Genomic DNA, 23,915 nt, shown 5'->3' with positions numbered 1-23,915 from the left:
GGATGAACTACAGAATTTGTTCATCCCTGTTTAGCATAAAAATAAACAAAAAAGGTGACTCAACCGTGGTTAACAAGGGAAATTAGGGACAGCATAATATCCAAGGAGAGGACATATAAATTGGCCAGAAAAAGCAGCAAAACTGAGGATTGGGAGCAGTTTAGGATTCAACAAAGGAGGACAAAGGGATTAATTAAGAGGGGGGAAATAGAATATGAGAGTAAACTTGCAGGGAACATAAAAACTGACTGTAAAAGCTTCTATAGATATGTGAAGAGAAAAAGATTGGTGAAGTCAAGCGTAGGTCCCTTGCAGTCAGAATCAGGGGAATTTATCATGGGGAACAAAGAAATGGCTGACCAATTAAATACATACTTTGGTTCTGTCTTCACAAAGGAGGACACAAATAACCTCCCAGAGATGTCGGGGAACATAGGGTCCAATGAGAGAGAGGAATTGAATGAAATCAGTATTTGTAGGGAAATGGTGTTAGAGAAATTGATGGGATTGAAGGCCGATAAATCCCCAGGGCCTGATAATCTACATCCTACGGTACTTAAGGAAGTGGCCCTAGAAATAGTAGATGCATTGCTGGTCATCTTCCAAAATTCTACAGGCTCTGGAATAGTTCCCATGGATTGGAGGGTAGCTAGTGTAACCCCACTATTTAAAAAAAGTGGTAGAGAGAAAACAGGGAATTATAGACATCGGTAGTGGGGAAAATGCTAGAGTTCATTATAAAAGATGTAATAGCGGAGCACTTGGAAAACAGTGACAGGATCGGACAAAGCCAACATGGATTTACAAAAGGTAAATCATGCTTGACTAATCTACTGGAATTTTTTGAGGATGTAACTGGTAGAATAGCTAAGGGAGAACCAGTGGATGTGGTGTATTTGGATTTTCAGAAGGCTTTCGATAAGGTCCCGCATAAGAGATTGGCGTGCAAAATTAAAGCACATGGGATTGGGGGTAAGGTACTGACTTGGATAGAGAACTGGTTGGCAGGCAGGAAGCAAAGAGTTGGAATAAACGGGTCTTTTTCTGAGTGGCAGGCAGTGACTAGTGGGGTACCGCAGAGATCAGTGCTAGGACCCCAGCTATTCGTAATATATATTAATGATCTAGACGAGGGAACTAGATGTAATATCTCCAAGTTTGCAGACGACACAAAGCTGGGTGGGCGTGTGCTGTGAGGAGGATGCTGAGAAACTCCAGTATGATTTGGACAGTTTGGGTGATTGGGCAGATGCATGGCAGATGCAGTATAATGTGGATAAATGCGAGGTTATCCACTTCGGTGGCAAAAACAGGAAGGCAGATTATTATCTGAACGGCAATAGATTGGGAAAAGGGGAAGTGCAATGAGACCTGGGTGTCCTTGTGCACCAGTCGCTGAAGGTAAGCATGCAGGTGCAGCAGGCGGTTAAGAAGGCAAATGGTATGTTGGCCTTCATAGCGAGAGGATTCGAGTACAGGAGCAAGGATGTCTTGCTGCAGTTGTACAGGGCCTTGGTGAGACCACACCTTGAGTATTGTGTGCAGTTTTAGTCACCTTATCTGAGGAAGGATGTTCTTGCCATGGAGGGAGAGCAACGAAGATTCGCCAGAGTGATACCTAGGATGGCAGGAATGACGTATGAGAGAGATTGAGTCGATTAGGCTTATATTCGCTAGAGTTTAGAAGAATGAGAGGGGATCTCATTGAAACGTATAAAATTCTGACAGGACTAGACAGACTAGATGCAGGAAGGATGTTCCCGATGGCAGGGGAGTCCAGGACCAGGGGTCACAGTCTAAGGATAAGCGGTAAGCCATTTAGGACTGAGATTAGTAGGAATTTCTTCACCCAGAGAGTGGTGAACCTGTGCAATTCTCTACCACAGAAGGCAGTTAGGGCCAACTTATTAAATATATTCAAGAAGGAGTTAGATATATTTCTTAAGGCTAAAGGGATCAAGGGATATGGGGAGAAAGCAGGGACAGGGTACTGAATTTGGACGATCAGCCATGATCTCATTAAATGGCGGAACAGGCTCGAGGGGCCGAATGGCCTACTCCTGCTCCTATCTTCTATGTTTCTATGTTTGCGGATGATACCACGGTAGTAGGCCAGATCACCAACAACGATGAGTCAGCCTACAGGGAGGAGGTCCAGCATCTCGTGAAGTGGTGCGCCGATAACAACCTGGCCCTTAACATCAAGAAAACCAAAGAAATCATTGTGGACTTCAGGAAATCTAAAGGCGGAAGTCACACCCCCATCCACATCAATGGGGCTGTGGTGGAAAGGGTGGACAGCTTTAAGTTCCTCGGAGTCCACATCACGGAAGACCTCTCCTGGTCCCTCAATACCTCCTCTCTGGTGAAGAAGGCCCAGCAGCGCCTATATTTCCTAAGGAGGCTGAAGGGATGTAACCTGTCACCCCTGATCCTCTCTAACTTTTACCGCTGCACAATAGAGAGCATCCTGACAAACTGTATCACAGTATGGTATGGCAGCTGTAGCTACTATGACCAGAAAGCCCTGCAGCGGGTAGTCAAAACTGCCCAACGCATTACCGGCACCCGGCTACCGACCATAGAGCACATATACCAGAAACGCTGTTTACAGAGGTCACGGTCCATCATCAAAGACCCTACCCACCCCAGCCACAGTCTGTTCGCCCTCCTGCCATCTGGGAGGCGCTACAGATGCATTCGCACCTGTACGACCAGATTTAGGAACAGCTTCTTTCCCAGGGCTGTCATCCTACTGAACTCCACAAATAAACTCTAAAGCCTGCACATCTGCCAATGCACTTTATTATGGTTATGTTTATGTTAATGTATTACAAGCCAAATGTATGTTGAATGTTTAAATGTCTTAATCCAAATGTACACTCTCGGGAGCCGCAAGCCTACATTTCGTTGTACTGCACTTGTGCACTAACAATGACAATAAAGTTGATTATGATTATTATGATTATGATGTAAGTTAGGCGGTTTCAAATTTACCAATTTAACACTTTGGTCTCACCAATGACTGTTAGTGGGGTTATTAATTCTTGCGTAATTATTCACTCATTTTAATACTATCCCACTTAATTAGCATAGTGGAGGCATAACTAAATTGTATATTGGACTGTTTTTGATTTAAGCCCTTTATCCCCATGCCATGATCAATTTAAGTTTATTGTCATGACTGGAAGAGGGTTGTAGAGATTTATGTCACTGGCCAGTCCCAGTAATAAATAGCACTCGGGGAAGAAATGCATATTATAATGGTGTATTACTGTGCCCATTCTCAAGTGAAAGCCGGCAAACTCTATAGGCGTCTTGGCTTTTCTCAGGAGTGATAGTACATTAACAATGAACAAGCCCAATTTGTTGGCTGATCTGGGGCGCAATTTGCGGTATAAATCATTTTCCGAGTCACCTAATTATTTCTTAGCAAGGTTTCAAAAGCATTAAAGTAGCACTTTCAAGTGCAATTTTTTAAGGTTGTATAAAAGATTTTTTCCTTGATTGTACCTTATACCTAGTTTATCATTGCCAGTGGAAGCAGAATCGAGCTCTCATTTTCCACTATAAGAGTGAATTTAGACCGTTTGGAATAAACAGACCGTGTACTTTTCAATGTGACTTGTAAACCTGTACCATGTTATAAGTGTTATTTTTATTAAGTGTGGAAACAATATGAAGGGTTCTTTGTACAATAAATACCATAACAAATTTTAATGGTAGCTGTTGTTAACACAATTCATTTTATGTGTGTGGCAATGCCGAATGGCTTCCTTCTGTGCTGTACTATTCTATGATTCTATTCTATGTTCCCTCCAATTTTTTTTGTGGGCGATCCCATTAAATTTGCCGCGCGGTATCTCTTCCAGTGACAGGAGTTGGTGAGCGGCTTGCGCGGGACCTCATGATGGATGGGGAACATGGGTGTGCGGCCCTCAACAGCTCACCAAAACATGTTACCAGCCCAAATTTTTGCCCACTCCTGAGCTAAATAGTTTTCTGGGTAAAGGTCGATGTTAAATGTGGTGATAAAATATTTATGGGAGGTATATTTTACTTCATTATAACTATGAACCATAACTTGATAATGTTATGCAAACTGCCACTGAAACACAAGTGAGGAAAGTAATCGGAAGAAATAAATCAATAGGAACTGAATGGAAAAGTAAAAATTTTACTAGAATGCATATTTTAAGGATTTTCTAGCAATAGGATGCATTCTTTCTCAGAAATTTTATGATTTAAAAAAAGTTATAGATTACTGTTGCACTCCCTAAATACTGCCTAGCTGTTTGAAGACCCAATTCCAAATTGGTGCTCCAGGCAATGTTAGGAAGAAGTGAAAAGAATAAAAAAAATTAGTGAAGTATATTTTTAAACAACTGAGTTATAGCATAAACATCAAATAATTAAAGTTTTAGTCATTGCAGTTATGGCACCAATTTTCTTTTAAAATTAGGAAATTATAGAATAACTTCGCAAATTAGTACTTTTTTAATATTAGTTTCATAGCTCCGTTGATTCAAAACTTGATGCAATGATTAACAGCAAAAAATATAAAGAAAAAATATTGTAGAGGGAGTACTTTCAATACAAACACACCCCTTTTCAGATCTTCCACACAAAAACTTTTAAAACTACCTGGTGGGCAAAATCCTCATTTGAAATTACTTCCCTGTGTTCTTGTGAAACCCTGACATTTAGGGTCAGGAAGTCACTGCAGTACACAATAATAGTCAGGCAGTTCTGAATTACAAAATGACTGATGCTTTTAAATCAGGGTCCAGGAATAGAAAGGATGCTGACCTCTATTTATTCAATATAACTTGTCAGCTGTGTGATTCTTGATCAATTCTCTGAGACAAATGTGTCACCCCTCCCCACTTACCAGTAATGTTGCATTGTCTGACTCTCGAGAGTTTTTCAGCATTGCTGCTCTGTAGCAGAGGTGAATCTGATGCAAACTCCACAGTATTAAAGCATTGCCTTGCTCTCAACTCCTACAGATTTCTAAGCAACCTGATGTCATTTTTTAATTTGATCAGACAGTTCTTTTGAAAAGCAAGCTGAATATATTAAACACCAATTATAATTATCAGTAGCATGAATTAACAGAGAAATGTGTAATTTACACTGTCTTGCCAAGAGACTCAAGTGCAAATTACTGCTCAAACTGCTTAAAGTTGATTAACAGCAATATCCTGAAGCGCCAAACAAGGAGGGGCAGCAAAAGCAATTAAGAGACATTCACAAATTGGACACGTTGCGTCTTCAGCATGGGTGGGGGAAAGGGGGGCAGGAAAACAGGGGAAACAGACAATTAGACTGTACGAATAACATGTCAATGTAGGATCAGTCCTAAATTGGTCAACAGCTGATTTGACCGTCACCCTCAATCCAATACAACCGTTGCGGGACTTAGTTCTGATCATTAGGGTGGCAGCAAAAGGAAATAAATACATCAAGCAAGCTCAGTCCTAATATGGTCTATATTTTTAAGCATCTCCTCAGTGAAGGACCTACTATATTGTCATTTGCACTGGTAATTATTTTACATTTTAACTTGTAGAAGATATTCATGCTTTTCACAACTCATATACATTTTAAAATTAACTCCTTCCATTTTCCATTAGTTTTTTTCCTCCTTTTAGATCTCCTTATGCTAACCACTAATCTTCAGCTAAAGTGCAACCAAGTGACTATCAAGCCCCTGCAAATGCCACTTTTCTTGAACTAGCTGCTCAGTTCAAGATGGCAACCCAAGATGACTTCCATGCCAATTTTCACTTACTCCCCTCTTCTTGGAAAGAGCAAGAACTCACAGTATGGAGAACTAAGGTACCAACATGATCAATTTAATACAACAGCATGAGAAAACAATCAGGTTAAATGTGTAGCCTGTAACATTTCAAAATATTTATCTGTGTGTATCTTTAACAAATAAACCTAAATATACAGCTGAATTGTGTACATGGCTGGCAGAGATCAAGGCCGCGATTTTTCTGGCGCTCAGAGTGTGGGTTTGAAGGCGAGTCCGCTGTCAAAATTGAAATGATTGACAGCGGGTTGGGAACCCGCTGTGGACATGCCTCCATGTAAGTTTCCAAAGTGTTAGGTCTGCGAATTCAGAACAGACCCAACACCAAGCAGCGGGGAAGGCATTTAACTGCTTGTTAACTACTATTTTGCCAGCCTTTATCTATTTTCCCACATTTTTAACGGGGTTCACGTCGTTCGGAAATCACGTCAGGTTCTCTATGCCTCCCCATTGATGTGAATAGGTGTCAGCTGCAAAAGTGGTATGAAAGCTACCATTTCACAGCTGTTCACTTTCCAATGACAGGAGCTTGAGCCTTCAGGACTTGGAAGACACTTTTGAGCTGTATGCAGTTTGGAAGTGTTTGGAGTAAACTCTCTATTCACTGTCACCTCCTTGGAGCAACCTCGCTCACCATTGGCAGATCGCTTCTGTCCTCTCAACTTCAGCTGCCATCTATTCCAGCCCTTGAAAAAATCTCACCTTGGTCCTTTGAATCTCTCCACGATCAGTCCCAACACCAACATCACCAGGCACACCAACATTACCAACACCACCAACCTTCTCCGCAATCACCTGATGCTGCACAGGACATCAGCACCCGACCACATTGCTGCCTGGGAGGCCAGCGATAGCCTCACCATGGCCAGATTTACTTCACTTGACGCTGTACACCCTGGCTGCCACATGATGCGCCAGGTTAACACCACCCCACACCAGCATCATAAAGCATTCCTACAGTGACCAAGCCATTCCTTTCACACTTACCATTGTGGGGGATACCGTTATGTCTCACCATTCACTGCAACTCACTAAGCCACTTCCAAAGGTGAGCACAGATCTGTCCAATGAGGCAAGGTGTTGAAAATAAAAATTTCAATGTTTGACAACACATTAATAGAAAATGTACATGAACACTGCATAAGACACCCAAGTGCCTACCCTTGTGTGTTGTTAGTTGGTATGATTGCAATAGGATGAGGTTGAGTGTGGCTTTGCAGTAACATTTCGTTGAAATCATTGAAATGTTTGCGCCACTGCAGCCAGGGACTCCTGACGACATCCCTGCTTTTGCCCTCCTGTGCAATGTGCAACCAGGCTGCTTTGGTGTCCTGGGGAGGTCGCTTCTGCCCATGAGAAGGGAAGAGTATCTCCCTGCATGCTGTGACTCCCTCATAAGCATATGGAGGGAGTCATGCGAGAGCCTGGGAGCAGCCGTGCACCTCTGTGCAGTGCTTGTCTGTGTTCACAGCACCGCAATGCTACAGAACACTGACGGCACAACTGTCAAAATCAATTTGGCCATGGTCCCTTTAAGGAAACTGGCTGATTATGCGTCATCAAATGATGTCATCAGACCCGCTTCCTTTTAATTGGCTGGGAACCCCACAGGGCGGGCTTAACAAGCCCTATTAATGGAAAATCCTTTTGACAGAGCTGATGCAGCTGGGAGCGGGACCTGAACCCGCCAACTACGTCTCCCGCCGCGATCCTGCCTCCGCTGAGAAAATCCAGCCCCAAATATCTGGTCTATGACATGTGCTAGATACTAAGCAGAGCCCTGCCTACATTTTTCTGACAATCTCAACAGCGCAGCCTTCACTGTCCCAATGGAATATTGTCAATGATCACAATGTGCGGGATTCATGTTCACCAGTAATGTGAATAAGATGACATTAGAATTCATAATAAGTGCTAAGTGAAACTAACTATGACAAATCTAAGATAAATCTGAACCCAGCTCCCAGAAACAACAGCACAGATGGCTAACAACCAATTCGACTTAATTCTTTAAATGATTCAACAAATAGCTATGCAAGACTTCAAAAAAATTTAGAGTAAAAGTTTTAATTTGCCAATTAGCTGTAAACAACACAGGCGGTTGCTTTGAAAAGCTGACTGTAAAACTGGCTCTCTAATCTACATTACCATACTGTTTTACTTGCATCTATTATATGTATTAAATTTGGTACAGTGGGTGCCTATTTCATTGAAAACTCGTAAGTACTTGCAGTACCTGTTATTCCTGTAGGTGGCACTAAGATAGGTCATTTCCATGTTAAAGGAATTATGTTTCGCATACATACAGTAGCTGCTATTTTAGAGAGTATATCGACCAATGATTGTGAAGTCTGGCCACTGGGTTCCCACAAATTGCTCAAAATACTCTCTGAATATGTTTTAACTATCACTTTTTTCTCAGTAACTGGAATTTCTAATGCCCAAAATAAGGGTTTAAACAAAATAGGAAAAATCTAAAAAAGTGCATATTTCATAGAAAGTGGTTTTTTCATAGAAGATAGGAGCAGGAGTAGGCCATTCGGCCCCTCGAGCCTGCTCCGCCATTCAATGAGATCATGGCTGATCATCCAAATTCAGTACCCTGTCCCTGCCTTCTCCCCATATCCCTTGATCCCTTTAGCCTTAAGAAATATATCCAACTCCTTCTTGAATATATTTAATGAACTGGCCTCCACCGCCCTCTGTGGCAGAGAATTCCACAGGTTCACCACTCTCTGGGTGAAGAAGTTCCTCCTCATTTCAGTCCTAAATGGCTTACCCCTTATGCTTAGACTATGACCCCTGGTTCTGGACTCCCCGGCCATCATAAACATCCTTCCTGCATCTAGTCTGTCCAGACCTGACAGAATTTTATAGGTTTCGATGGGATCCCCTCTCAATCGTCTAAACTCCAGTGAGTATAAGCCCAATCGACACAATCTCTCTCATACGTCATTCCTGCCATCCCAGGTATCAGCCTGGTGAATCTACGCTGCACTCCCTCCATGGCAAGAACGTCCTTCCTCAGGTAAGGTGACCAAAACTGCACACAATACTCAAGGTGCGGTCTCACCAAGGCCCTGTACAACTGTAGCAAGACATCCTTGTTCTTGTACTCGAACCCTCTTGCTACGAAGGCCAACATACCATTTGCCTTCTTAACCGCCTGCTGCATCTGCATGCTTACCTTCAGCAACTGGTGCACAATACCACCCAGGTCTCTTTGCACTTCCCCTTCTCCCAATCTATTGCTATTCAAATAATAATCTGCCTTCCTGTTTTTGCCACCAAAGTGGATAACCTCACATTTATCCACATTATAGTGCATTTGCCATGTTTCTGCCCAATCACCCAACCTGTCCAAATCGTACTGGAGTTTCACGACATTCTCCTCACAGCTTACCCTCCCACCCAGCTTTGTGTCGTCTGCAAATTTGGAGATATTACATCCAATTCCCTCGTCCAGATCATTAATATATATTGTGAACAGCTGGGGTCCTAGGACCGATCCTTGCGGTACCCCACTAGTCACTGCCTGCCACTCGGAAAACGACCCGTTTATTCCAACTCTTTGCTTTCTGTCCGCCAACCAGTTCTCTATCCAAGTCAATACCTTGCCCCCAATCCCATGTGCCTTAATTTTGCACGCTAATCTCTTATGTGGGACCTTATCGAAAGCCTTCTGAAAGTCCAAATATACCACATCCACTGGTCTCCCTTATCTATTTTACCAGTTACATCCTCAAAAAATTCCAGTAGATTAGTCAAGCATGATTTACCTTTTGTAAATCCATGTTGACTTTGTCCGATCCTGTCACTGCTTTCCAAGTGCTCTGCTATTACATCTTTTATAATAGACTCCAGCATTTTCCCCACTACCGATGTCAGGCTTACCGGTCTATAATTCCCCGCTTTTTCTCTACCACCTTTTTTTGAATAGTGGGGTAACATTAGCTACCCTCCAATCCATGGGTACCATTGCAGAGTCTATCGAGTACTGGAAGATGACCAGCAATGCATCTGCTATCTCTAGGGCCACTTCCTTAAGTACCCTGGGATGTAGACCATCAGGCCCTGGGGATTTATTGGCCTTTAGTCCCATCAATTTTCCTAACACCATTTCCCTACAAATACTGATTTCTTTCAGTTCCTCCCTTTCATCAGACCCTATGTTCCCCGACATCTCTGGGAGGTTATTTGTGTCCTCCTTTGTGAAGACAGAACCAAAGTATGTATTTAGTTGGTCTGCCATTTCTTTGTTTCCCATTATAAATTCCCCTGATTCTGACTGCAAAGGACCTACGCTTGACTTCACCAATCTTTTTCTCTTCATATATCTATAAAAGCTTTTACAGTCAGTTTTTATGTTCCCTGATAGCTTACTCTCATATTCTATTTTCCCTTTCTTAATTAATCCCTTTGTCCTCCTTTGTTGACTCCTAAACTGCTCCCAATCCTCAGGATTATTGCTTTTTCTAGCCAATTTATATGTCCTCTCCTTGGGTCTTATGCTATCCCTAATTTCCCTCGTTAGCCACGGTTGAGTCACCGTTTTTGTTTTATTTTTATGCCAAACTGGGATGAACAAATTCTGTAGCTCATCCATTCGGTCTTTGAATGTTTGCCATTGCCTATCCACTGTCAACCCTTTGAGTGACATTCCCCAATCAATCCTACCCAACTCGCTCCTCAGACCATCGTAGTTTCCTTTATTTAAATTGAGGACCCTTGTCTCTGAGTCAACTACTTCATTCTCCATCTTAATGAAGAATTCGATCATATTATGATCGCTCCGACCCAAGGGGCCTCGTACAACAAGATTGCTAATTAATCCTTTCTCGTTACATAATACCCAGTCTAAGATGGCCTGATCTCTGGTTGGTTCCTCGACATATTGGTCCAGGAAACCATCCCGTAAACACTCCAGGAATTCCTCCTCCACAGTATTGTTACTAATTTGGTTGGCCCAATTTATATGTAGATTAAAGTCACCCGTGATGACTGCTGTGCCCTTATTGCACGCTTCTTTAATTTCCCTTTTAATGCCATCCCCAACCTCCGCCTTACTGTTTGGAGGTCTATATACCACTCCCACTAATGTTTTTTTCCCCTTAGTATTTCTCAATTCTACCCATACAGATTCCACGTCATCAGAGCTAATATCCTTCATTACAATTGTATTAATTCCTTCTTTAACCAGTAATGCTACCCCACCTCCCTTTCCTTTTTGCCTATCTTTCCTGAATATTGAATACCCCTGGATGTTGAGTTCCCAGTCTTGGCCATCTTTGAGCCACGTTTCCATAATCCCAACCAAATCATATCCGTTTACCTCTATTTGCGCAGCCAATTCATCCACCTTATTACAAATGCTCCTCGCATTAAGACACAAAGCCTTCAGGCTTGTTTTTTTAACGCTCTTAGACCTATTAGAATTATTATTTACTGTGGCCACGTTTGATTTAAACCGTCAAAATAACAGTTACATATATCCACTGAATTGTCTTTCGTGTATTATTAATGCTTTCATTAAAGTTTTTACTTGAAAGCCCAGCCTCTCCTAAAAGCATGGGGGATGATTTTAACCCTATCCGCCTGGCAGAAACCAGACGGGGAGGTGGTTAAAATGACCCGAATTACTTACCCACCCTGGAGCAGCCAGGATCCTGCCAACTGCAATTTTAAGCTGTTCTCCTGAGCAGGTGACAAGGACACCTGCCCAAAGTTGGCGGGATCCTTCTTTACATATGCCGTAATCGGGACCAAACTGAAATATTAACTCAGACAAGCTGCGGCACCTTTGTCGCTGCACCAAGCCGGAATAGAAGTGGATCAGCCCCAGTTGAGGCCAGGAGGTACATCAATGGATAGCTTATGCCCTCCCTGCCTCATACTCCCCTTCCCTGCTATCAAACACGACACCCCTATAACACGCCCTTGAACCCGATCCTGCCGCCTACCTTGTGTCGGCAGGTGGCCTCTGGGCCGCACGATTTCCCACCACTTCCCACCGTTTCGGGTGGGATTTAAATGAGGTACGGCTCTTAAATTGGCTGGCCTCATTCTGCTGCAGGCAAACAGGCAGGAAATAACTCACCAGTGCAGTCTCCCGCACAGAAAATCGCTGGCAGTTAAGATCCAGACCATGGGCTTAGATTGGATATTTTTGCCCAGAGAGATGACTCTGACAGCTGAATTTGGATTGTGCAGTCTGAGTACGTGCTATGTACCTAATTGTCATATGCTTGCATAGCTTATACGCCTGACACCTTCATTTTCCTTAACCTATCTAGTCCAAATAGTCTGTCCATCCAGACACAGTCTAGCCCTTTCATCATTTTAAACACAATTAAATCTCCCCAAAGCCTATGCTTTTCTAGAGTAAAAAGATCTAGTTCTCTAAGCCTATTATGACAACTAAAGGATTTTAAACTAGGGATCATTCTAGTGGCCCACCTTTGAACCTTTTTCAGGACCTCGATATCACCTACCATATGAGGATACCAAAACTGAATACAGTATTCTAGATGAGGCCTAATTAAAGACGTGTACAAGGACACTATGGGGTTGATTTTAACTTACCGAAATCGGCTTTAACGGTGCAATAACAGCCTCAAAATGGGGCTGGTAGACTTCCCACCCCATTAATGCTGCCGATCGGCCCGCTATCGGGGCCTACCTTTGCGTGGCTGAAGCACCTGCCTGTTTCAGGGATTAGCCCCTTTAAATATGCAAATCAGAAGAGCACCCATATTCTCTATTCAAGTCAATCCCATGGGAGATGGACTATTACTTCATAAATCTACCTTGGCCTTGCTCACAATTAGTTTGAGGAAATGTTGTTAGCTACATTGGTTGTAACAGACTAAGAGAGGTTGCAGTGCCACCTGTGGAGCAAAGAGCAACAGGTGTTATGGTTACCGCGTTAACTTTTGATTCCAATGTACTCAGGACGTGACGGCATTACCAGCTTAAGAATTTTTATATTATAGATGAAACACAAACATTTATTTGATACTCGCTAAACCCAGTTCAATATTATTAACTAAAAATTAACACCAGCAATTTCTTCGGCAATTTTCTCGATTGGCGCAGTAACTTTGGCGGAAGATCGATGGAAACCCTATTTATGCACAAACAGTTGGCTGGGAGAACTTCCAAAAGTCTTTAAAAGAGTTGATCTTCGTACGTCAGGCTGGAACCTTTGCCACTGGCTCAATTCTTGTTCTCCTGTCCTGCCAGTGTCTCCTTAACCCTTAGACCACAAATACAAAACACTCAAAAGATCTGTCCACTGTGTCAAAACCGAATAAAACAAGTTTATCAACCCTAAACATAATCTTAATCAGCACTAAACTGTATTAAATAGATAAAATTATCTAATGTTTACCTTATCCTAAGAAAGAAATCAAATATGATCAAGGTCCATTACAAAATAACTTAATTGGTCAACCAAAATAATTTATACGTACATAAGCAACACTGTAAAAGCTCTTTAACTCTCCCTGTGTGCTTTGCAATGAATCCAGTGAATCCTCCAATTCATTACTCCTCTTCAGTTGCTTCTCTCCAACCTGCTCAATCCAACTACTCACCTGACAAAGGAAGGACCATATTACACAATACCACAGAGGAAGCTGTACATACAGAAGCCACACCTAAGTATGCAAACAAACTCTCATGTACATTCAATAAGCATGGTAAATATGGAAATATGGCAATAAAAATATAATATTCAAATCTAGTCCTTCAATTTTACAGCAGATAAAAACACAAGCTGAAAACCAGTCCAATTTGTCACAGGGAATAAAGGATGTTGAGCCAAATTTAATATTTATCTCATATGATGATAAAATCTGAAAATAAAAGGTATTCAGCTGATACAGTACCAATTTTAAGCTCTTAGGTGTTGCTAGTTTTCTTTGTAAGTACAGGGTAGTATTTATAAAGTAATCAAAAAGTTGCACATTTGGAGAGGCTGATTACTCTTTGGCTTTTCAGCTTGAAAGGAGGCATCCGACAGGTGAGCTTACAGAGGTATGCAATATAGTAAACGATATGGGAAAGGTAAATGTAGAAAATTACTCTAAATTAAATTGCAAGAGTAGAACAAGGAGACACAAGTTCAAAATAATAAAAGGTAAATTTAGGACAAAGTTCAGGAAGTTCTTCTTCACACAAAAAGTAACCTATACACGGAATGGACTCAGTAGTGGAAGCAAAACTCCTGGAATTATTTAAGAATCAATGCGATACTGAAATGGGGGGATGGTGTTCCTCATCCATAATTATCTTGTGAATTATTTAAAAACAACACAAATACCTCACTTCCTATCTCCTGAGTTTTTTTCTGCTGTACTGCTGGTGCAAACTGCCCCAGTGCATTGATTACCCTGAAATTTGCTCTCCAGCTCATCAGAATAATGTCAGGCTGCCAATGCAGTTTTGCCTTTGTGCAGGAAGCTAGCCCAATGGAGCAAACGGAATTTCTGGCTGTCAAGTTCAAATTAAAGGGATGTGCACATTTAATGGAGTGTGCCTACATCTGGGGACAAATGCTTAATTCAGCTTTATCAAGGTTATGTCTACACCCCTTGGACTTGAAGAATCAAATACAGGAAACTTTGGTTTATCCGGAGGTTGTATGGCCGGAAACTTTGCACTAATGGCAGAAATCAGCAGCCGTTTTGGTTAGTTTTTTTTTCTTCTCCTAGCATTCTTTTCACAGGCAGGCTCTGGAAAGCGTCTTTGTAGCTTAGCAACAGCTTCAGAGACGCTTCAAGGTACGGGCCGAGTGTTTACGAGCTGTTGCTGGCAACAGTGTTTGTTGTCAAATACGGAGATTTTCATCTCCGTATGCTTCAACGTTGACTTTGCATGTCCGGCACTTTTGATATATCGGCAACACGCCGGTCCCGTCGGTGCCGGATATCAGAACTTTTCCTGTACGTGGTCCATACCATGGGGATGAGCAGGATAGGAGAGTGTAATGGTTTTACTAGAGACAAGGACATCAAAGGTGGGGGAGGAGGAGTGGTTGAGCAGATCAACAGCAGCAGAAGTATCATGGTGAATGGAAAGCCAAAGGCTAGGCAGTTGTGAGTTCAAAAATGCAGTTACAAGGCGACTTGGGGGAGATTTTTCCCACGGATGGATACAGAAGGAATTGAGGTTGGAAGGAGGTAGGAGAATGATAATAGAGACAAGGGTCATTTTCAGAAGACTTCACTAAACCAAAATCCATTGAGCATGCAGTACTCTTATTGGCAGGATGTGACAAGTGATGTTTCCCAGGGATCTGTTCTGGGGCCTCAATTTTTTTACCATATTTATTAATGACTTGGGTGAAGGAATAGCGAGTTTCACACCTAAGTTTGCAGATGACAGTAAGTTAGGAGGAATAGTAAGTAGTGCAGATGGGAGCAGGAAGTTGCAAAGGAACATAGACGGAGTAAGTGAGTGGGCAAAACTATAGCAAGTGTAGTTAAATGTGATCAAGCAAGAGGCCAGCCACTTTGGACCCAAGAAAGATAAACAGTATTTTCTAAATGGTGAGAAACTAGGAACTGTAGAGGAGTGAAGAGATTTAGAAGTCCAAGTACACAAATCATTTAAAGTTAGTAGACAGGTACAAAAAACAATCAAAAGTGCTAATGGAATGTTGGTCTTTATCTCAAGGGGGCTGGAATACAAAGGGGAGGAAGTGATGCTTCAGTTATAGAGAGCTTTGGTCAGACCCCATCTCCAGTACTGCGTGTAGAGAGCTTTGGTCAGACCCCAACTCGAGTACTGCGTGTAGAGAGCTTTGGTCAGACCCCATCTCGAGTACTGCGTGTAGAGAGCTTTGGTCAGACCCCATCTCCAGTACTGCGTGTAGAGAGCTTTGGTCAGACCCCATCTCGAGTACTGCGTGTCGAGAGCTTTGGTCAGACCCCATCTCCAGTACTGCGTGTAGAGAGCTTTGGTCAGACCCCATCTCCAGTACTGCGTGTAGAGAGCTTTGGTCAGACCCCATCTCGAGTACTGCGTGTAGAGAGCTTTGGTCAGACCCCATCTCGAGTACTGCGTGTAGAGAGCTTTGGTCAGACCCCATCTCGAGTACTGCGTGTAGAGAGCTTTGGTCAGACCCCATCTCCACTACTGCGTGTAGAGAGCTTTGGTCAGACCCCATCTCCAGTACTGCGTGTAGAGAGCTTTGGTCAGACCCCATCTCCAGTACTGCGTGTAGAGAGCTTTGGTCAGACCCCATCTCGAGTACTGCGTGTAGAGAGCTTTGGTCAGACCCCATCTCGAGTACTGCGTGTAGAGAGCTTTGGTCAGACCCCATCTCCAGTACTGCGTGTAGAGAGCTTTGGTCAGACCCCATCTCGAGTACTGCGTGTAGAGAGCTTTGGTCAGACCCCATCTCCAGTACTGCGTGTAGAGAGCTTTGGTCAGACCCCATCTCGAGTACTGCGTGTAGAGAGCTTTGGTCAGACCCCATCTCCAGTACTGCGTGGAGAGAGCTTTGGTCAGACCCCATCTCCAGTACTGCGTGTAGAGAGCTTTGGTCAGACCCCATCTCGAGTACTGCGTGTAGAGAGCTTTGGTCAGACCCCATCTCCAGTACTGCGTGTAGAGAGCTTTGGTCAGACCCCATCTCGAGTACTGCGTTCAGTTTTGGGCATTGCACCTCAAAGGATATATTGGCCTTGGAGCAGCGCAGATTCGCTGGAATGATACCGGGATTTAGAGGGTTAAATTATGAGGACAAGTTGCATAAACTTGGCTTGTTTTGCACCGAGTATAGAAGCTAGAGGGGTGATCTGATCAAGGTGTTTAAAATGTTACAAGGATTTGATAGGGTAAAAATGGAAAAACTATTTCCTTTGGTGAGCAAATCAAGAACAAGATCTTAAAATTAGAGCTAGGCCATTCAGGATGCATTTTTTCATACAAAGTGTAGTAGCAATCTGGAACTCTTTCCACAAAAAGGTTGTGGTTGCTAGTACAACTGAAGCTTTCAAGATCAAGATAAATAGATTTTTGTTAGGTAGAGGTATCAAGGGATATGGAGCAAAGGCAGGTAAATGGAGTCGATGTACAGATCAGTCATGATCTAATTGAATGATGGAGCAGGCTCGAGGGACTGAATGGCCGACTCATGTTACTATGCTCATCATACCAAAATCTTGATATATCAAAGGTTTTGCCTGGTCATTTCAACTGCAATATATCAAAACTCCATTATGACTACAGTGAATTTATGTGAATCATTGTTCTTACAAATGGTTCTCAAATCTCTTACCTCCTTAAACTCTCCTTCATGTGTTTTGAACTCCATCAGAAACTCTAGTTCCTGAATGCATTTATTAGATAACATCACCAGCTGATGGATTCCCTCATCCACTTTGTTATATAATTCTGTGACAGTTTCCATTGTATCTCTGCAAGAAAACAATATCAGCATTAAATAGTTGATTTCCTATGGAGAAAAAAAAGTTTCCCTTTTCTTTCCTTCTTACTCTAATTCTTTCTCTCTGTCTTTCTATTTGTATTGCACTATTTTTCTCTATGAACATGTTGTTTGTTTTTCTCTATGTGTCTGTCTCTTTTGCTCATTCTTTAATTTCACTGCTCCCCACAAGTCTTTCCTTCCCTCTGACTCCTGTCTGTATTCTACATTTCCTAATGCCTCTGGATGGCTCTCACAAATGTTGCTTTGCTGATGTACTCAATTTCTATGTCTTAGCTTTATTAAATCTCAGGGTATGTCGCAGGATAGCAGCAATTCAATGACGGGTACCAGGATCAAGAAAGAAAGGAAGAAAGACTTGCATTTATATAGTGCCTTTCACGACCACTGGACGTCCCAAAGCGCTTTACAGCCAATAAGTACGTTTAAAAAGTGTAGTCACTGTTGTAATATAGGAAATGCAGCAGCCAATTTGTGCACAACAAGCTCCCACAAACAGCAATGTGATAATGACCAGATAATCTGTTTTAGTGACGTTGATTTGAGGGATAAATATTGGCCAGGACAACAGGGATAACACCCCTGCTCTTCTTCAAAATAGTGCCATGGGATCTTATGTCCACCTGAGGGGGCAGACAGGGCCTCAGTTTAACGTCTCACCCGAAAGATGGCACCTCCGACAGTGCAGCACTCCCTCAGTACTGCACTGGTGTCAGCCTAGATTTTTGTGCTCAAGTCTCTGGAGTGTGACTTGAACCCGCAACCTTCTGACTCAGAGGCGAGGGTGCTACCAACTGAGCCACGGCTGACAAGAGGGGGAAGGTTATCCAAGAGCTGATGCAGCATATGCTTGGGCTAGTGGTTGAGGTCTGAATGATGGATCTGATGAACCCTGGGGCTACCATGTAGGATAGAGCTAGCAGGAGAATGGGAGAGAGTGGGTAGTCTGTGCTTTGCAAATGGGTGGTGCGAGACCTGGCAGCACTAGAGTAGGATGAACCTGGGGACTGTGGTAAACCACTGTTAACCTGTACATGCCTGTGTGGTAAACCACTGTTAACCCTGTACAAGTCCAGGCATGTCTCAGCCCCTGGCTCCACCCCTAAGCCCGGGTATAAAGGTGACTCACCACCCTTCCCCCGGGAGCTCTTAGGATGGATTCACTAGCAGAGGCATGCTCTAGTTCTTAGTCAATAAAAGCCTACTTCATATAAGTCCATTTCGTAGCCTTTGGTATTGTTGATAGCGCATCAATTTTATTGACTAAATTTTCAACATGGAACAAATCTTGAAGCCGGAACGTTTAGACCTGGATCCTCAAGCAGCAGATGCAGCCAATAACTTTGAACACTGGCTGAGCTGTTTCGAAGCCTTCCTGGAGGCCTCCAGCACTACTGTCACTACAGATGACGCGAAACGGCTTGTCTTGAACTCACGGGTGAGCCACCGAGTCTACTCGATCATCCGAGATGCCACTACTTACGCGGCCGCCATCGCGACGCTAAAGGAACAATACGTGAGGCCTGTTAACGAGGTCTACGCCAGACACCTTCTGGCTACCCGAAAACAGTGCCCCGGGGAAATCGGGTGCTGAATATTTACTGGCACTGAGAGTCCTCGGCCGGGACTGTAATTGCAAAGTGGTGACGGCCAAGGAATGCACGGAAGACCTGATCCGAGACGCCTACGTAGCCGGCATCAGGTCCAATTATACTCGGCAGAGGCTGCTGGAACAGAGGGGGCTCGACCTGCAGAAGACGGTGGCCCTCGCTAACTCGTTAGACGTGGCCCTCCAGAACATGGACGCCTACCCCCCTGACCGGATGGCCACGTGGATGCCACGGGAGCAGCCATCTTGGGACCCGGTAAGGCCACAAGCTGCCAGCAGCCCAACTACAGCTGCAATGACCAGAGGCCAGAAATGCTACTTCTGCGGCCAGGCCAAGCACCCCAGACAGCAATGCCCAGCAAAGGACGCGACCTGCTCCAAATGCGGCAAGAAAGGCCACTACGCGAGAGTGTGCAAGGCGAAATCGACCCCCAATTCCAGCAGCGCCGCGTGTGAATCGTACAGGCCGCCATTTTGGACCCCACCAACCACGTGTGAGCCGTGTGGGCCGCCATTTTGGACACCACCAGCCGAGGGGGAGCCGCCATCTTGGACACCATCTCGGGACCAGGCCCTCGGTGCGGGCGAATACTACAGCGACCCACCGACCTCAACGATGGCCTCCGTCACCCTGGACCAATCTAGGCCCCATCAACTAGCCAGGTCCATGATGAACGTAAAGGTAAATGGCCATGCCACAAATTGCCTTTTCGACTGCGGAAGCACGGAGAGCTTCATCCACCCCGACACGGTGCGACGCTACTCCCTATCGGTTATGCGCACACGCCACCAGGTCTTTATGGCCTCAAAGTCCCATACAGCGGACGTCGGCGGCTACTGTGTAGCGACTCTGACAGTGAACGGCGTGGAGTACAGGGAGTTTAAATTCCTTGTCCTGCCACAGCTCTGCGCTCCCGTACTGCTAGGATTAGACTTCCAGTGCCATCTGGAGAGCGTCACGATGGCATATGGCGGGCCCCTGCCCCCACTTACAGTCTGCAGCCAGCAGAATTTAAACACGGCGCCGCGCAAAGTATGCAGCCTGTCCACCCTGAAGGTCAAACCCCCCCCGTTGTTCGCTAACCTCGCCAAAGACTGCAAGCCAATTGCTACTAAAAGCAGGCGGTACAGTGCCGGGGATAGGAGCTTTATTAAATCAGAAGTACAAAGACTCCTGAGGGAAGGGATTATCGAGGGCAGCACCAGCCCATGGCGAGCCCAAGTGGTGGTAGTAAAGACCGGCGAAAAACAGCGCCTGGTTATTGATTACAGCCAGACGATCAATCGATACACGCAATTAGACGCATACCCACTTCCCCGCATATCTGACATGGTCAACCAGATAGCACAATACCGGGTATTCTCGACGATTGATCTGAAGTCGGCATACCACCAGCTCCCCATCAGGCCTGAGGACCGCCAGTACACGGCCTTCGAGGCTGACGGTTGCCTCTACCACTTCCTCCGAGTCCCCTTCGGCGTCACCAACGGGGTCTCGGTCTTCCAAAGGGAGATGGACCGGATGGTTGACCAGAACGCACTACAGGCCACCTTCCCCTATCTAGACAACGTCACCATCTGCGGCCATGACCGGCAGGACCACGACGCCAACCTAGAAAAATTCCTCCGTACGGCCCAACGGCTGAATCTGACATACAACAGAGAAAAATGTATGTTCCGCACCGCGCGCCTCGCTATTCTTGGCTGCGTGGTGGAAAACGGAGTCATCGGCCCCGACCCCGACCGAATGCGCCCCCTCCTGGAACTACCCCCCCCCCACTGCCTAAAAGCCCTGAAGAGATGCCTAGGGTTCTTCTCTTACTACGCCCAGTGGGTGCCCAACTCTGCAGACAAAGCCCAGCCCCTCATCAAGTCAACCTCCTTCCCCCTGACGGCAGAGGCCCGTGCGGCCTTCACCCTCATAAAAGAGGACATTGTGAAGGCCACAATGCACGCAGTGGATGAGTCCATCCCTTTCCAAGTGGCGAGCGATGCATCCGACTTCGCCCTAGCCGCAACCCTTAACCAGGCGGGGAGACCCGTGGCCTTCTTTTCACGGACCCTCCAGGGCCCCGAAATTCGACACTCCTCAGTCGAGAAGGAGGCCCAGGCGATAGTGGAGGCTGTACGGCACTGGAGGCATTACCTGGCCGGTAAACGTTTCACTCTGCTCACTGACCAACGGTCAGTAGCATTTATGTTTAACAACAGACAAAGGGGGAAAATCAAAAATGATAAGATATTGCGGTGGAGGATCGAGTTATCCACCTACAACTACGATATCTTATACCGGCCCGGGAAACTTAATGAGCCCCCAGACGCCCTATCCCGTGGGACATGTGCCAACGCACAAGTCGATAGGCTACGGACCCTCCACAATGATCTCTGCCACCCGGGGGTCACCAGGTTCTTCCACTTTATTAAAGTTCGCAACCTGCCTTACTCCATCGAGGAGGTCAGGACCATGACCAGGAACTGCCAGGTCTGCGCCGAATGCAAACCGCATTTTTATAGGCCAGACAGGGCACACCTGATTAAAGCCACCCGCCCCTTCGAACGTCTCAGCGTCGATTTCAAGGGGCCCCTTCCCTCCTCTGACCGCAACACGTACTTCCTCAATATTATTGACGAGTACTCCCGTTTCCCCTTCGCCATCCCCTGCCCGGACATGACCAGCGCCACAGTCATCAGGTGCCTCCACGACCTGTTCGCCATATTTGGTTTCCCCAATTACATCCACAGCGACAGGGGCTCGTCGTTCATGAGCGACGAGCTGCGCCAGTACCTGCTCGAGAAGGGCATAGCCACGAGCAGGACTACCAGCTACAACCCCCGGGGTAATGGACAGGTAGAGAGGGAGAACGCAACGGTGTGGAAGACCGCCATGCTCGCCCTAAAATCCAAGGGCCTCCCAATCTCCCGCTGGCAAGATGTCCTCCCCGATGCGCTCCACTCCATACGATCACTGCTCTGTACTGCCACAAACGCCACCCCTCACGAGAAGATGTTCGTCTTCCCCAGGAAATCCACCTTGGGGACATCACTACCGCCATGGCTGACGTCTCCGGGACCCGTCCTGCTCAGGAAACACATGAGGAGCCATAAGACGGACCCCCTGGTCGAAAAGGTTCACCTCCTCCACGCCAACCCACAGTACGCCTACGTGGCGTATCCTGACGGGCGGGAGGACACAGTCTCAATTCGAGACCTCGCACCCTCAGGTACCACCCGAAACACCATCGATCACCATCCACTACCTCCACCCACCACCACTACCCACGACGCACCACCGGGGTGTCTACCACGAACTGACGACATGCCGGTGCCATCCCTACCCCGAGAGGACGACACGCCAGTACGCCAGTGCTACGTCCCACGCGAGAAGCGGCCGCGGGCAAAGAACCGCCGCAACCGGCACCACGAAGATGATTACGGCAGACAAGACCCCCGGAGAGACTTTCGTATACGAACGTTTGAAACATTTCACCCCGCCGGACTCTTTTTTAAACGAGGGGTGAATGTGGTAAACCACTGTTAACCTGTACATGCCTGTGTGGTAAACCACTGTTAACCCTGTACAAGTCCAGGCATGTCTCAGCCCCTGGCTCCACCCCTAAGCCCGGGTATAAAGGTGACTCACCACCCTTCCCCCGGGAGCTCTTAGGATGGATTCACTAGCAGAGGCATGCTCTAGTTCTTAGTCAATAAAAGCCTACTTCATATAAGTCCATTTCGTAGCCTTTGGTATTGTTGATAGCGCATCAGGGACCAGAAGCACTTTGGAGATGAGGGTTGAGCCTGGCAACACTCTGAGGGAAGGCTGAGGTATAGTGGCAAAATCCAGGCCCAGGAAGGGAAAAAGCATTCAAGGATATTGATGTGCTACATACAGAGGCCCCAAAACAGGCATTGGGGACATTGACCTAATGCATGCAGAGAGAGCAGAGAACAATTGGTAGGCACGACCCGGATCAATCATTAAAGCTTCAGGAATAGAGCTCAAAGAGAGTGAAACATAAGAACATAAGAAATAGGAGCAGGAGTAGGCCAATCGGCCCCTCGAGCCTGCTCCGCCATTCAATAAGATCATGGCTGATCTGATCCTAACCGCCAATCCACTATCACAGAACCATCTCCTGAATCTAACTGAATTAGACACACGAAATAGGAGCAGGATCAGGCTACACGGCCCCTGGGCCCGCTCCGCTACCCACAGGGCCATGACCGATCCGAACCTAGACTCATGTCCAAATTCCTGCCCGCTCCCCGTAACCCTTAATTCCCTTTACTTCTAGGAAACTGTCTATTTCTGTTTTAAATTTATGTAATGATGTAGCTTCTACAGCTTTTTGGGGCAGCATATTCCATGGACCTACCACCCTCTGAGTGAAGTAGTTCCTCCTCATCTCAGTTTTGAAAGAGCAGCCCCTTATTCTAAGACTATGCCCCCTAGTTCTAGTTTCACCCATCATCAGGAACATCCTCCCCGCATCCACCCGATCCAACCCCTTCACAATCTTATATGTTTCAATAAGATCGCCTCTCATTCTTCTGAACTCCAATGAGTAGAGTCCCAATCTACTCAACCTCTCCTCATATGTCCATCCCCTCATCCCCGGGATTAACCGAGTGAACCTTCTTTGTACTGACTCGAGAGCAAGTATGTCCTTTCTTAAGTATGGACACCAAAACTGTACGCAGTATTCCAGGTGCGGTCTCACCAATACCTTGTACAACTGAAGCAATACCTCCCTATTTTTATATTCTATCCCCCTAGCAATGAAAGCCAACATTCCATTGGCCTTCTTAATCACTTGCTGCACCTGCATACTAACCTTTTGAGTTTCGTGCACCAGGACCCCCAGATCCCTTTGTACTTCAGTACTTTCCAGTTTCTTGCCATTAAGATAATAACTTGCTCTACGATTTTTCCTGCCAAAGTGCATAACCTCACACTTTCCAGTATTGTATTCCATCTGCCAAATCTCTGCCCACTTACTTAGCCTGTCGATGTCCCCTTGCAGGTTTTT

At 45.3% G+C, this 23,915-nt stretch overlaps 1 protein-coding gene across 6 annotated transcripts in view; it reads right to left on the bottom strand.

Annotated features, from left to right (window-relative positions):
- The window catches only part of plekhg4 (pleckstrin homology and RhoGEF domain containing G4), a 318,289-nt gene that overhangs the window by 103,763 nt on the left and 190,611 nt on the right, over positions 1 to 23,915 (bottom strand). For all 6 annotated transcript variants that reach the window (XM_085991271.1, XM_085991272.1, XM_085991274.1 and 3 more), the window contains exons 11-12: positions 17,109 to 17,247; positions 13,294 to 13,416 (exon numbers count right to left, since the gene is read on the bottom strand). In XM_085991271.1, the coding sequence (XP_085847397.1) occupies positions 13,294 to 13,416; positions 17,109 to 17,247 (262 nt within the window). The remainder of the gene's footprint in view (positions 1 to 13,293; positions 13,417 to 17,108; positions 17,248 to 23,915) is intronic.

This window comes from Somniosus microcephalus, chromosome 6 (genome assembly GCF_052327205.1).
Source record: "Somniosus microcephalus isolate GS21.2 chromosome 6, FLI_Smic_1.0, whole genome shotgun sequence".
NCBI classification, from domain to species: domain Eukaryota; kingdom Metazoa; phylum Chordata; class Chondrichthyes; order Squaliformes; family Somniosidae; genus Somniosus; species Somniosus microcephalus.
The sequence above is the reverse complement of the archived record's forward strand: the minus strand, read 5'-3'. Positions and strand labels throughout refer to the sequence as shown.